Source organism: Pelodiscus sinensis, chromosome 23 (genome assembly GCF_052426305.1).
Source record: "Pelodiscus sinensis isolate ZL-2025 chromosome 23, ASM5242630v1, whole genome shotgun sequence".
Lineage (NCBI taxonomy): Eukaryota > Metazoa > Chordata > Testudines > Trionychidae > Pelodiscus > Pelodiscus sinensis.
Window position 1 is genome coordinate 16,379,789 of NC_143074.1, and position 15,967 is coordinate 16,395,755.

The 15,967-nt window shown below is 53.3% G+C and overlaps 1 protein-coding gene across 3 annotated transcripts in view; it reads right to left on the bottom strand.

Moving 5' to 3' along the window:
- Positions 1-12,552: 12,552 nt before the first annotated feature.
- The window catches only part of LOC102455930 (globoside alpha-1,3-N-acetylgalactosaminyltransferase 1 (FORS blood group)), a 31,966-nt gene continuing 28,551 nt past the window's right edge, over positions 12,553-15,967 (bottom strand). For all 3 annotated transcript variants that reach the window (XM_025178303.3, XM_075905405.2, XM_025178304.3), the window contains one exon: positions 12,553-14,603. In XM_025178303.3, the coding sequence (XP_025034088.3) occupies positions 13,919-14,603 (685 nt within the window). In that variant the 3' untranslated portion in view covers positions 12,553-13,918. The remainder of the gene's footprint in view (positions 14,604-15,967) is intronic.

Sequence of the window (15,967 nt, forward strand, 5' to 3'; positions counted from 1 at the left end):
CCTCTCTCCAGCTGGCGTGTGGCTCAGGGAAAGGCAGGGTTGTTGGTTTGTTTTCTTCCAGATCCGCCTTTCCTCTTGGAGCTGTGATCCCACCTAGGGAAAACGAGGAGACAGAAGAGTTCCCAAGAGGTTACAGGAGGGATGGTGTCAGTGCTCCTAATTGAAAAGCACCCCCTAATGATCCTGTAGGGTTTTGTCTTCCAGACGCCTAAGCTTTGCCTGCACGGAGCAAATGAGTTGGTAGTAATTGTGCTAAGCACAGGACATTAATGAGCCCCCGGTCAAGCACTATGGAGCACAGACAAAGACAGCAGAGTTCAAAACCATGTTAGCAGGTCACCAGTGATCCTAGTTCAGTCACTTCCAGACCCACAATCACATATGCTGTCAGTCAGGGTCACTCAGAGGCAACCACACACACACAGTCATTCAGCTCGCTGATACACACAGACACAACCACACTCAGTTGCACTCAGAACCTATCACTCAGAAACACCATACACCCAGGCAGGTGCACCATCTCACACAGACACCGTCACTAGCAGACACCCAGATGTCATTCAGGCGCTTAGTACATTTCCCATTGCCCTGTGCCCCAAGGTGGGTGTTTTGCACACCAGCAGAAATGTGATGAGTGTATTATGACGCCATGGTGTCCCTGGGTGTCTCTGTCACTGCTCTATCAGTGAAAGCAGGAAGGGGCTGCTTATTGCCAGAGGCCACACGTGTGGGGTTGCACTGGCGTGGCAGAGAGAGGGCACTGCCTTGGATTCAGCGGCTGTCATCCTAGCACCACCCTGTAAAATGGCTCTCCCTTCCAACCACTTGTGCCCAGCACAAAGTGCTCAAGTGGCACAAGGGTGAAAGCAAAGCCCCTCGATGTCTCTTGTGTTCGCACATACGTCTACTCACGGTGCCACGCACAGAACCGGGATCAGGCTGTGCAGCAGAATCTGTGGTCGCCTCAGCTCCCCTGACCAGTTCCCTCCCCCAGGCTGCCTCAGGAGGGCCTGCTCCTCTCAGTCGAGGGACTGATAAGCTACAACAGATGCTGCTCTTCCATTAGCTCCATCTGGGGCTCCGCTGAGTCATCCAGATCCACAAAGGCAGGCTCCAACTGGGGCTGATGAGGTAGGCTCCCTCGAGGGGCTGAGCGTGCTGGTGTGACATCTGTAGTGACACATTAGGTCCCTCTTCAAAGCATGGGCCAGACCCAGGGATTGGCCCTGAATCAAACTGGCTGGTGAGGGAGGTTAGCCCAGGGCTGCCACACCTCAGGACAGGGCCTGGATTGTATGTGACCTGATTTCCCTGTCTGGGCTGGAGCAAAACACTGACTCCAAGGAGCCGGCATTGCCACGCAGCCGCCCGTGGTGCCCCCTGTCTCTTGCCAGACATGCCACTCCTCCCTCCGGTGACAATCCCCTCCTCTGCCCTGCTCTCACATCCACCAGGCAGCCTGACACCCGTAGGGAGGCGAAACGGACCAAGACCTCAGCAGCAGACGGAAAACCTCTCAGGAGGCCAACATGAAGGGGCACATGGGCTCACACAACAGAGGGATATTTTGGGGGTATCTCCAGGGATGGGAGCTATCCAACCGAGCAGGGTGGGCCCTCTGGGATCCCCGTTTTCTTCCTTTACCACCTGCAACCGCGGTCTCCGAACAGTCAGTGAGTTGGTTTCCTCCAGAGATGGACCAGCATGTCCTCCCCTAGGGGACAAGCAGGGCTAACTCTACCTTGTGGGGGGCCCTGTATGTGGGATGACTCCAAGGGCCTTCTGATTCCTCCGCTGTTTGTGACCAGCCCCCCACCATTCCCTAGATGCCTCATCTGAGCCCAGACACCACTGCCTCCTTCACCAAGCTCCTGGGAGCTCCGCGCCAAACCAGCCACCAGAAGTGGGGCCCCTGCACCAGGCTCAGCCAGGAGAGGGGAGACCTTTCGCTGCAACTCCTATGAGGGGAGGGAAGGGCGGTGGGAGGGAGGAGAAGCCTCCTGAGATGACTAAAGCCAGCCCCATCCCAGCAGGACCCACCTAATTAGCCAAGCGAGCCCCATCCCCCAGCGCCATGTGGTATCGTGACTGTGGAGCCGCTGCACAAATGACATCCACCCCCAGCCGTTTCATCTCTAGTCGCGCTGACACCTGAAATGGAAGCGCCGAGGGAACCAAGGAGGAAAAAGCTGCTGGAAATCTCCCCGCACGATCAATTTGCTGGAGTGCCGGGCCTTTTGATAGTGAAGAGGGCTGAGCAGAACAGGGTTTCCATGGAAACGGCGAGGCTGCTGTTTAAAGGAGACTTGTCATTCCAATGTATGAGGGTGGTGACAATGTGTCATTTCAGAGTGATGCCGGAGCGGGGAGAGGAGGCCGCCCACACTCACAGGCAGCGCGTGGGACCCGTCGGGTTCCTGGGCAATAGGACTGCAGGGGGGTTCCTCAGGGCCGTTTGCAGCAGTAACAATTAGGTCTCAGGTACTAAGTTCTGTGGTAATGCGGATGGTGGCAGCCTAGCAGCCTGGAGTCTGAGTCTCCTGAAAACCTCTTGGGTCGAGAGGTTACCCTCCATCTCTGGCTCCCATCTGCAGCCTGCGGTGGCCTCCTGTCTGCTAGTATTGAACGGAGAACCTCCCCTGATCACAGGGCTGCCGACTCTCTTAATTGCTGAAAACCGACCACCTTTGCTCCACTCCCTGCCCCTCTTCTGCTGAGGCCCCCCGCCTTGCTCCCTCCTACTTCCCTCCCCCGTCGCTCACTCTCCACACCCCACCCTGCCCGCTCACTCCTCCCTCTCTTGGGACTCGCTGCCTGCAGAGCCAAGCTGCGAGGAGCTGACATGGTGCCGGTCCGCCTGTGCAAATGGGGCATACAGTAGGGGGTGGTCCTCAAAAAAAAGGGCCAGTGCAGAGAGGGGCTAGGCTGGGCAATCGGGGCAGAAAGGGGAGTGGTCTGGATCCCCGCTCCAGGCAACAGCACCTGCCTCTTGGAGCCCAGTCCAGAAGCCAGCCACCATTCTTGGCAGGCATCAGCAGCTGAGCCGAGATCAGCCTGTCCATGTGGCTGCAGCAGCTCTTCCTGCCCCCTAGTGGCAGAGGTCAGTTACTATGGCCAGCAGGAATTTTAGCGACCGGTCTACTCAGCTGTGCTGACCAGACACGGCCAGGTTCCCTTTTCAACCGGACGTTCCAGTAGAAAACCAGACACCTGGCAACCCTGCGAGACCACGTCACAGCTTTGAGAATGGCTGCACTAGGCCTCAGACAAGCACGTGAGCGCGCATGTCTAGAGACAGTATTGTTAGAGCACTCAAAGGAAGGGCCAGAGGAGAATCTGTGGTGTGCTGATATACATTATCAGGTCTGAATGATCATTTTCAGCAGGCACTCGAGACTGTCTGTTGACAGGCATGGTCTCACAGCCCGAGCAGGAACTCCTGCCTTTTAAATCCAGCAGGATCCTTCACTTCCTAGCTTCAGTCCTCCAGAGGAACAAGGGGAATGATAACCCTGAGCTCACTGAGATGCTGCAAGGGTCACCGGGTTCATGTCTGTACATACAAAGCTCTCGCATTGTTACGATTCCACTTGACACTGCTGAGATCACTCTCTTCTCCAGGCTGGAGTTCTGGTTTTATGCCTCTCACTAGGACTTGGCTCCATTCCTACCCAGAACTCACACTGCTGCCTACAGATACGACTAGATCTCCTAGGCTGTGTCTACACTGGCCACATAACCCGTAATAGCTATGGAAATGAGAGAAGTCAGAATAGGGAAATGCGCGGGGGATTTAAAGTAGGAATAAGAGATCCTCCGGAATAGGGCTTTATTCCGGAGGATCGCGCCAGTCTGGACGCTCTTTTCCGGCTTTTCCCCAAGCCGGAAAAAAAGCGGCGGCCATGTTTATTTAAATCCCGCGGGGGATATTTAAATCCCCCGCGCATTTCCCTATTCTGACGTCTCTCATTTCCATAGCTATTACGGGTTATGTGGCCAGTGTAGACACAGCCCTAGTGTATCACTGACAGGTGGAACTGAACCTTTGGAGTTTAGTGCATGAGCCTCTACTATTTGAGCTAAAAGCCAGCTGGCTCTCAGCTAATGCCATAGAACAGTGTTTTTCATCTCCAGGGGCTCTGCGAGGTTGACAAACTGGAAACATCAATAGGTACAACACATATAATCAGTGGACTGCTGGGGCACCGCATAAGTACCACACATACAATCAGTGGACCACTGGGGCTCCACATAAATTTTTACGCATGTAAAGGGCTCCAGAGCCCAAAAAGTTTGAGAACCGCTGTCATAGAATGATCTCTTTCTTTCTCGCTGTCAGTGGTGTAAGTGCCACTACATGGGATGGTGAACTAAGCTCAGTAGGTGTGTAGGTTACACTAGCTCTGTCTGTTCCACACTCAGCACTAGAAGGGTGGCTGCTTGGCTAAAGCAGAATTCCTTCAACTGAGACGCTAAGGCATCTGAAATTCACTCTTGGCAGCTGGTGCTATGTAGCAATGGAAGCTGGAACTAACTTTTCAAAACCAGTCGGGAGGTTATCCCTGGTTTCCTGACTTATAAAATAAGCCTTAGCATTTATACAAGTGTTACAAACCTTAATTTATCTTCCCAACACCCTCGTGAGATAGGGATGGATTATCCCCATTTTATAGGTGGGAAAATGGAGGCAGAAAGATACTGTGAGTTGGCCAAGGCCACAGGCAACTCAGCTGCACAGCAGGGAGTGGATTTCAAGTTTAGCCCTCCATACCACACTCTCTTTTGAAGTCTCCTTTGCCTTCAACAGAATGTAGGCATCCTGGCTCTGTGTGAACAAAACAGAAACTCACCAAAGTTGTTCTCACTTACTCTAATTGGCACTAGGGATCACTATAGAGCAATTCTCTACTTATAGTAACAGGGCCACAGATGCACAGTGGAGAAAATACATGGTTGAAAGAATTTGGACCTTGAAGGTAAAATTTGCTCATGGCAAAACATTCCTACAAAAGCTTGGAATAAAATCCTCAAAAAAGGCTTACTGGCATTCATTTAACTCTTGCTAAATCAGTTCAATGTAGAGAAAGAAAAAGTTAAGTTTCCTGGTTTAAAGCTGACTGGGTGTTGCACAGGGGTGAAAAGAACTTAAATTTCTTATAGGTACTATCCTAACGCAACCCAGGTTTCTGCCAGCTCTTTAAATAGCTGCCTGCTGGCTTTTGCTGGAGCTCAGACAGCTCTTGCCAGAGCTGCGTATCAGGGTGCACCCCCTTACTTTCACCTCTGGTTTGGCGTTCAGATAGCCTTCAACTCCTTCTGCTTGAAACCCTCTCGGGGAATCTGTAGATAAGTCTGGAAAAGGTTAACTAAAGTATCTATAGACGGGAGGTAATGGGGGAGGAAGCTTTAAAAAAATCACACGCCCAGTACACTCAGCCACCACAGTTCTCCCAATGGCTTTGTGATGTACAGCTCTGATGGCAGGTTGGGGGTCTGAGTGTGAATGGAAGGCACACACTGATGTGAAGCACGTTCCCCCTATATTCCTGCCTCTGATTCCTGATCCCTCCCCACCCTTCCCATCGCAGCCATTGTCACTCCTCGAGAGAAAGGGGATGGGGCATGTCACTGTTGTTCTTGGCATGAGTCGCCTCTGCAGATCTCCAAACAGCTGTGGCCACCCTCAGGTGCAGCGCTCCTACAGCAGGGCTCTGCAGGAGCCGTGCTGTGAAGCAGAGCCAGGGTGTGTGGGGAGGAAACCTACCAATGCAGGCTATTGTACGAGAGCTGCCCCTCTCCCTCCCCAGCCTCATTGCCCACTAGTGGAGAAATTCCACCAGCCCACCTTGCACGTGCTAGGCTCTGTCTGTACCTAGGGCGAGGGACACTCCCTGCCTTGACAAGCTCACAATCAAACCCAGCACTGGGCAACCTAAGTCAGTGGATGGGCTGCATGATTGGTCCTCCTTCATCGCAGCGGGCCGCAAGATTGCTGTAACCATGACGGCCTCCCAGAATAGTTTTGCTAATTGTGCTTGCATGCCTGGCATTTGTGGAGGGTGCCCATTGAACCGTAGCAGTGCTGTGATTGGATGCAGGCGCACCCAACTCTCACAATCAGCCCTCACCTCACTTCACGGGTCCTTGCTTTACGGGTGTGTCACTTTAGGAAGGAAAAAAACTAGAGAGAGAAACCAGAGGAATCTGGCAACCCTGTGCACGGGCAACGGTAAACGAACCATCTCACGGGTCTCGCATAGAACCCTGATGGGCTGCAGGTTGCCCCCCTAAGCAGATAAAACAAGGGGCAGGGAAGTGGAAAACGGAGGTGGCTGGTCACTTGCCCAAGGTTGTCCTGCAGCTGAGCAGTGGATCGAAGAAGAGACCCCAGCTCTCCCAAGCATGGGCAGTGGGAATAAGAGGCAGGGGAAGGCAATGTCTTCTCAAACTGCCAGCTCAGCCCCTCGTGCACGCCACCCCCCATCCCGGTCCCCCCTTTAGCGTGTCTCCCCCAAGGCTAGGAAGGCTAGGGCTGGGCACCACCCTCCCTCCCTTTTCCCAGTGTTCCAGCCGGAGAAGGCTGGGGCCATGTGCCGTCCACCCATCCCCACTGTGTGCCAGATGGGGCCAGGGAAGGCTGGAACTGCATTCTGCTTGCTCTCCTCCATGGCCCCTGTGCTCTGGCTGGGCTTGTGTGTCACTCACCCTCCTCCCCGTGCTCCTGAGCTGGGAGGGGGAAGCCTGGGGTCACACACCACCTGCTGCAGGAGGGTTGGCCTGCCCCTACTGTGGGGGGGGGGGCCTTTGGCTCCCACGGGGCCCTGGTGGACAGCAGGGGTGGAGCCTCGGCAGGAAGGGACAGGGCATGGAGCTTGCCTCTCCCATCCCTAGGTTCACCAGCTGCCCAGGCTCCCAGGTCACGGCTCAGAGACATCCTGGCCATGCTGCCTCTCATTGCCCAGGCATGTGGACAAGCTGGCCAGAAGCGTTTGTTCTGCTGGATTTTCCCAGCCTCTTTGTGCCAGCTTTGCACAAAGAACTTATAGCAAATACATGGCCCACGTCCATCAGTCACGGCTCTCGCCAAGACCACCTCTTTCCCCTTCTTTCCAGCCTCTGATCAGCCCCTAGTGGATGAGGGGGCAAGCGACTCCTATTTTTTTTAATACCAACCAGTGGCAAGTGACATGTCTGATAAGTGACACAGAAAACCAGAGCCTGAGATGGGGTTTAAGGGAGGGTCCAGAATAGGGATGTTAAAATGCGGGTTAACCGAATAGTTGATGGAATTTCCATCGACTACTCGACTAGTTGATAGGCCCTTCCACATTCCTCCTTTGAAATGGACAAGAGCCCCCCGCAAGGACTCTCGTCCATTTCAAAGGAGGAATGAGGACTCTGTGTACAGCCCAGAGCCAGCGGGAAGTCCCACTGACTCCAGGCTGCAGGTGGCGTGCCTGCTTTGAAATGGACAAGAGTCCTCAGCAGGGGCTCTTGTGCATTTCAAAGCCATGGAGTCCAGAGTCAGCCGGGGAAATTTCTGGGGAAATGACGCTTGGAACCTGGGGTTAGCTGGGGAGTCCCCAGTTGACCCTAAGCGCCACGGCGCTTTGGCTTTTTAAAGGAGCAGTGCCGCATAGCAGCTGTGCGGTGCTGCTGCTTTGAAGTACCCCTCCCCCCCTTTGCTGCCTCTATCTCAGAGAGGCAGCAAGGGGGGGGGGGGGAATCAACTAGTCGACTAGTCAACAGACTATCCGATAAGTAAATGCTAATGGCATCAGTTGGGTCATTGGCTGCTCTTGCGTACTGTGGGGTTCCGTTCCCAGCAGCCTGCCACAGACTTGTTTTTGTGGCTTAATGCATCGCGCAAGCCATCAGCAGAGGTAAGGAAAGAAAATGCCCCTCAGAAGGGTCTCACGTTAGTGAAAATGGTGCCCTGGGGGTATGTCTACACTACCCCGCTAGTTCGAACTAGCGGGGTAATGTATGCATACCGCACTTGCTAATGAAGCCCGGGATTTGAATTTCCCGGGCTTCATTAGCATAAGCGGGGAGCCGCCATTTTTAAATCCCCGCTGCTTCGAACCCCGTGTAGCGCGGCTACACGGGGCTCGAACTAGGTAGTTCGGACTAGGGTCCTATTCCGAACTACCGGTACTCCTCGTGAAACGAGGTGTACCGGTAGTTCGGAATAGGCACCCTAGTCCGAACTACCTGGTTCGAGCCCCGTGTAGCCGCGCTACACGGGGTTCGAAGCAGCGGGGATTTAAAAATGGCGGCTCCCCGCTTATGCTAATGAAGCCCGGGAAATTCAAATCCCGGGCTTCATTAGCAAGTGCGGTATGCATACATTACCCTCCTAGTTCGAACTAGGAGGGTAGTGTAGACATACCCTGGGCAAACCTGTGTTTTGGTGCCCCCTGACCGCCGGGGGCATAACACTACCTCTTTCCCCTGGCACCCCTGGGCTCCCCAATCCATACACCCCCATCCTGTGTCCCCTTTACCACCCACCCCTGCATTGTGCCCCCTTTGCCCCAACCTCTGCACAGTGCCCCCTTCCTCCCAACACCTGCACTTACCTTCCACTAGTGCCCTCAGCCCTGCGCTTCCAGCATGCCGCACCACACCGCCTCCCCTCCCCCTGTATCCTCCACCCTGTTTGCCCAGCAACACCCATGCCCAGTTGCCTGGCCCTAAGGCTGGTTAGACAGACAATGATGGACGAGTCTGTTCCATGGATGGAACCAGGGGCCCTTGGTCCAGGCTGAGGCTGAGGCAGAAATACCTTGAAAGCCCCATGCCAGATCCTCACCGACCCGTTGTGAACTAACTCCCTGGGCGTGACAGCAACTCCTACCTATTGAGGACCTGGTCTGGTGTTCTACCTCTACCGTACATGTAATTAGATGCTATGTGGACACTTACCATCAATTCCATTCCATTGGCATAAGAATGTGGGCAAGAGCATGGCTCAACGGTGAATCCGGTGCTGCCAGCAAATAAAGGAAGAGGTCACATCACCACTGGCTGCCTCTGTTTCCCCCATGCATCGATAACGATGCCCTGGATGAACACCATGACGGAGTGATGCTTCCAGGCGCATTTCAGGCCTCAGCCCACCCAGTCCCCTCTGGAGGTAAGTGGTTTCTTTGTGTTTCTCAGGCCATCATTTACAGCAGGGCAGAATGCCATCTGACTGGAACAATGGCATCACATACCCTCTTTGCCTGGTGTTAATGCCACCCTGAGCCACAGGGGAAAGGAGACTTGGCTGTTGGCTAATTACAGAGGCCCCCTGGGAGCAGACAGAGGCAGAGGGTGGTGCTCTGTGGCTGGCTGCCATCCACAAACTCCAGCTCTCCTACTGGAGTGAAAGCTGCCTGCTAGCGCTGGGGGAAGGGGGCCTTCTTGGCTTCTTGGGGCAAAGCTGGGAGAGGTGATGGCAGGGAGTTGGTTCCTATCTCTTCAAGGAGGAGCTCAGCCAGGATAAACTAATCCAGGCTGGGCCCCCCTCTGCCCCCAGGTAAGGTGCGAGCCTTGCGTGTCACGGCCCTGCCGCCTGGATTGGATGGGACTCCCCCAGACTCGGTGATAAATTGCAGCCCTGCAGAGCGCTGTTTGCAGAGCTGCGTGACAGGAGGTCCACCCTAAGGAGATGCTGCAGCGTGTTGGCCTGCCAGGGACTACACGCACCCATGTTATGCTACAGCTTAGACCCTATGCTGTGCCAATCACAGAGGTGATGGGGGGGCCTTTGATTGGTAGCAGTCTGGGAAGCAAAACTCCAACCTCTCTCAAAGAATTGGATACAGACACCCTTTAACTGAGGCCCTATCAGCAACTGTCACGAAAGCAGGGGCTCGCCCCGTCTCCCCTCGGCCTGGGACAGGGACTACTTCTCGCTGTGTGGGGGTGGGGATGCTGACATGGTCTATAAACCTACACAGGGAGCAGATTTCTGAGAGCAAAGGACATTTTAATGTAACAGACAAAGGCAGAATGAGATCCAATGGCTAGAGCAGGGAACAGTGATCTGTGGCCAACAGGAGGCGCAAGTGCAGATACGCAGGTAAATAAAGTATCTGGCAGCACACCGGGGCTAACCCTGGTGAACCACATCCAACCTGCAGGCCACTTATTGCCCACCCCTGGGCTAGAGGCAGAAGCTGGACAAATTCAAATGGGAAGTAAGACACACCTTTTTTTAACAATGGGGGTAATTTACCAGTGCGGCACCTGAGCCCCTAAGACAACGGGATACTCCATCACTAAGTCTTCAAGTCAAAACCAGATGCTATTGTAAGAGATACCCTCTTGCTCAGCTACAAGTTATACGCTTGACATAGGCCTCACGGAGTGAAATTTGAGGGCCTGCAGTATACACACACAACACACAGTCAGCCTGTGGAACTCCATGCCGGAAGATGTTATGAAAGCCAGGACTTTAACAGGTTTCAAAAAATCTAGGAATGGGCAACAGGGGATGGATCACTTGATGATTCCCTGTTCTGTTCATTCCCTCTGAGGCATCTGGCATTGGCCACGGTCGGTAGACAGGACACTGGGCCAGATGGACCTTTAGTCTGACCCACTATGGCCATTCTTATATGTAGATCAGACTAGTTGTGTCCAGGGATCCTTTCCAATGATCCCGCTAATCTTTTCCATCCATGGGCAGACGTTTTCCATCCATGTGTGGAATAAATTTTGTATGGGCACCAAGGCATGTGTGAACGTGCACCACCAGTAGAAACCAAAAATCTAGCTGTGGGCGCTCTGCAAATCAGCTGGGTGGCATCTGAATTTCTCCCAAGTGGCCGCACAAGCACACAGCTTACTGGGAACGCTGAGCCCTTCTGGCCAGATAACCTATGAATCCGCATGTGTACAGTGCCCAGCACCATGGTTAGGCTCTCCAAGCCCTACTGCAATACAAATAATAAATGGATAGCCGCCATAGCTTTGAGGGGCGGGGACATATGAATAAGGCTTGAAATAGGATGGGGCTTGTCCCCTAGCCTCCTGCTCTGTGCTGAGCTAAGTTCCCAGGAAGGGACAAGGAGCAGTTTCCCAAGGTGGGCGCTTTAATAAGGGATCCAGACAGATGTCTAAGGTGTCTCACCTCAGCATCTAAGTACGAATGAAGAAAGCATAGCAGGGGAGCCCAGTGGGTCCAGCTGGTGATGATCTGCGGGGAGGGGGATGTGTTGTCATTGTTATACATTTCATGGGCATGCCAGAGGGCTTTCTAACATGCAGCGCAGCCGGCAAATGTCCACACTGACACAGCTGAGTGACAATCCGAGCCCGCAGATCCGAAACGGGAACAGCCTCGTGAGCCACTCACTCACATTTGGAAATAGGGCCCCACATCTCCGATGGCTTGATTCCCTGCCACGTTGCAATCGTCTGCTGCAAGAGCAGCCAGCTGCCTCTTCCCGATTGTCTCTCCTTCTCCTGCCAAAGGAGCCTGGTTCTGAACGGTTCCCTTGGAAACAGACAGCTTAACCCTGCCACCTCACCCCCCTCCCCGCCTTGCTTGCTAGTGCAGGAGCAGAGCTATGCTCCAGCCTCTCTACTCTTCCCCCTGGTTTCTCTACCTGCTCACATTACACGAGCATGTGGCAAAGACGTGTATGATTCTTTGGCCGCGTGCCTCAGGCACTCTTTGGAAGATGCTTAGGGCCCATGTGCTGCAGCAGAGTGGGTGGCATCTGAGCTTTAGTTAGGCAGCCACCTGTTGCCCATGATTGTTGTTCCCTGCATTTGTATGTCTCTTCTCAAGAAGAAGGAAGAGTCAGATTCTAAGTCTCCACGGTAACAAGATGGACCTCTCCTTGTTCCCATGTCAACCAAATAAGAACCTCAGCCTACCTCCACCTCCACCACCCTTCCTCTGCCTGTCCTGGGTCGAAAAGCTTAAAAAGCAACCAGTGGTCCTGCAGTACCTTAGGGTATGTCTACACTACCCCGCTAGTTCGAACTAGCGGGGGTAATGTAGTCATCCGCAGTTGCAAATGAAGCCTGGGATTTGAATTTCCCGGGCTTCATTTGCATGAAGCCGGCCGGCGCCATTTTTAAATGCCAGCTAGTTCGAACCCCGTGCCGCGCGGCTAGACGCAGCACGGACTAGCTAGATCGGATTAGGCTTCTAATCCGAACTAGCTGTACTCCTCGTTCCATGTGTAGACATACCCTTAGGGTAGGTCTACACTACCCCGCTAGTTTGAACTAGTGGGGTAATGTAGGCATACCGCACTTGCAAATGAAGCCCGGGATTTGAATTTCCCGGGCTTCATTTGCATAAGCGGGGAGCCTCCATTTTTAAAACCCCGCTGGTTCGAACTCCGTGCAGCGCGGCTACACGGGGCACGAACTAGGTAGGAATCCTAGTCCGAACTACCTAGTTCGAGCCCCGTGTAGCCGCGCTGCACGGGGTTCGAACCAGCGGGGTTTTAAAAATGGCGGCTCCCCGCTTATGCAAATGAAGCCTGGGAAATTCAAATCCCGGGCTTCATTTGCAAGTGCGGTATGCCTACATTACCCCGCTAGTTCGAACTAGGAGGGTAGTGTAGACATACCCTTAGAGACTAACACAAAACTATAAATAGCATCTAAGGTGCTACAGGGCCACACGTTTGTTAAGCTTTTTTAAAGTCACAAACTAACACAGCTACCTACCCCTAGGAGACTTTTAAACATGCAACATCCCAGGAAGGATATTTGGCTGGAGGAGGGAGACCCACGACATAACTTACAATTTCACTGCAGTATTTCATCAATAGGATGTAATGAAATTAACCAGATGGCTACCAACACAGTGTGTGTGGCCATCCATTTCCAGCAAACACAGCTTCTAGCTAGTTTGTGTCACAGTGCTTAGGAATGCTGGAATGGGTAGAATAATGGGATATCCGCCTGGACACCTCTATGTGGACACCACATTTTCTTTATCAGAGAAGGCTGCATAATAAACAAAAAAATGAACCATTACAAAGGCCTAGGGTGAGATATTCATACATTGAGACGCTGGGCCGAGCTGTGTCAGATCTGTTCCGATCGCTTGGGTCTGCAAAACTGGGCTGGATACAAGGAACATAGGAAATGCCAGAGAGGATAATATTACTGTTCTGTCTAGTTGAATAGCTTGTCTTTGACAGAGGCTGAAACTGGTTGCATCAGAGGAAGGTGCAATAGACCCGGTGGCAGGCAGCTAGAGAAAAACCTGCTCCCAGGAAAAGCTTCCTCAGAATCCCCAACATTTGAGGTTGGTTTATGCCCTACATTTATGAGGGCTTATTTTCCTTCCTTGTTTAGTCTTTTACTTTTTTTTTACCATCATTGCAGATGTTCTTCTTACCCCAATTAATGTCCTTTTTTTTTGGCCTCCTGCTAAATACTTGGTCTCAACAATGCCTTGTGGCAATGAGTTCCGCAGGTTAATTATGAGTAGAGCCTTGTTTAAGACATGAGGCACTTGTGGAGTGTGAAAAACTTCATGATAGCTAACTGTATTTTTCCACTGAGAACTGAGATTTGACAGGGATGATATTCCTTTTATTACTCAGTCTCAGACCAAATTACAATGTGGGTATTTTCACACACAGGGGATTCTAGGCTTTGGTATTGCTTGGCAAAAAAGGCCACCAACCAGGCAATTGTAGCACCCAGATTTACAGAGAGGTGGAATCAAATAGATTTGTTGAAGCAGATCAGGAAATCACCGCCAATGAGGCATCATCACGTCCTTCCCAAGTACTTTACGCCATCCCTGAGCTGAAAGAACCATCTGCCCTTCCCTGCGCCGGCTCCACAATCCGTCCCCCAAGGGGAGCCAAAATTCCGACCGGGACGCTTCCTGCACCAACAGCAAACCAAGAGCCCGATTGCCTGGTAACAAAGAAGGCTTGACACATCAGTCCCGGATCGCACCATAGTCCTTATTCACTGTGGAGAAGCGTATCAGGCGGACCTCGGGGGGCTTGGGTTTGGTATCATCCCACAGGTACTCCGGAGAGAGAAGCTTTGAGGGCTTGTGGGAAAGGAAGTGCCTGTTGAGGTGACTCTCCTCCTGCCAGGCCGCCATGATCCCATTGGCTTTGTCTGCCAGGATGGTCGTGTGGCAGTCCCTGGTGAACTCATACACCTGCTTGACCAACCCCCCGAAGACCGCCCCGCCATAGTAGAAGTCCCCCTGGCTGTCAGGGATAAAGGCAGCGGAAGAGCTCCTCCTTTCATAAGGGAAGTGGCTGCGAGGGACGTTGTAGTACCCGGGGTGTATGGCCGCTACCCTCTCCCCCAGGGTCTCCACGCCCCACGGGCTGTGGAACACCATGTCGATGTCCAGGCAGAAGAGATAGTTCACCTCCCGGTGGCTCACGGCTGCGATGTGCCTGTTGATCGCCTCCATCCTGCGCATGGAAATCTCCTGCCAGTGAGAGTATTTCTTGATGGGGACAATAGCGAGGCTCCGGCCCGGCTGCAGCTGGGCTGTGGGGATCGCCTGGGGGTCATCGGTGAAGATGTAGTAATTGACCCGATAGCCCTTCATGAAGTGCTTCTCCGCTGACTCAAGGAAGCGGCCCACAAAGGTGGTGTACCTGCACAGACACAAAGGCAGTGGTGCCTATCACCGGGAGGGGCAGGCGGCTGTGTCCCCGGTTACTGGGGGTCTTTAATTTACTGATGTGATAGGAAGAGTTTTGCCTAGATACTGCTATAATGATGGGTGCATTCAGTGGGGCTGACAGACTCGCCGGGCCCCTGGGTAAGGTGTGGGTGGGGGGGGGGGAGTTCCGTGTCCCCACAAGCTGTGGGGCCTCAGGCAGAAGGGGCAGGACTTAGGCTAACCTTCCCCAGGCAGTCCTCAATGCTGTGCCACGTGGGACTCCAGCAGCAATTTAAAGGGCCTGGGGATCCAGCTGATGCCTCTACCAGACCCTGGGGCAGATGCCCCCTTTGCTCCTCCCATCCCCCATCGGCAGGCATGGGTACGCTGCAAGTGCAGTGGGTTAGAATAGCACTCAATTAGATGCGGGACATAAAGAACACGCCACGGCCCATTAGCTACCTATGAACAAGAAATCCCACCTCATGTCCCCGCTGGGGTTGCCAAGTGTCCGGTATCCAGTCTGGTATTTTTGGCTCCTGTCCAGTAAAAAAAATTCAGAGAATACCGGACACCTGGATTTTTCCCCAGCCAGGAGGTAAAAATGGCGGGCACCTGGCAACCCTACAAACACTCAACGCCCGGCTCCCAAAGCCCCCAGCTTCCCGACCCAGCCCTCATGCTTACCTGGTTCCCCAAGACTGACGGCCAAAAGACCTAGGGGAAGCAATGCTTTCCCCTGGGTCTTAGTGCTCAACCACTCTCCTGTTCCTATCCCTGCACTAACTCTGTTTTATTTTAATTTTTTTTGCTCAACAACTTTGGTCTCCCCCCCCTTTTATTCTCCCCCTTCAATAGAATTTTTTCCCAGTGTGTTTTGTTTTTTTTTGGAGGAGGGGTTTTCAGTATTTTTGTTTCAACCATCTGGCAACCCTAGTCCCAGCTCTCGCTGTTCTCAAGGGGAACCTGGGATGGGCTTGCCCAATGGCTGGCTGGGCTTCCGTGGCCTTCCCGCTTGGGCAGCCATTTAGGGTCTGTCGACACTGCAGCCAAGTGTGATTGCAGCACGAGTAGATGTACCGGAGCAAGCTGTCACCTAGCTAGCTCAGGTCCCACCAACAGTCGAGTGGCAGCATGCACTAGCCAGCCAAGAAGCCAGGCTCCTTGGCAGGCCTGTCCTCAGGCCGCTGGCCCACACTGCAACCCGTGCTCAGTCCACATCATCACTACTATTAGTACCTGTCATGGAGTCAGGGAGGTGATGCCCTAAAACTGTCCCAAGAAGCCAGCCAGGACTCTACGGTATGGTGCCTCCTCTCTCTGAGCACCCTGGTGCCAGGGCGAGAAGCTGACACA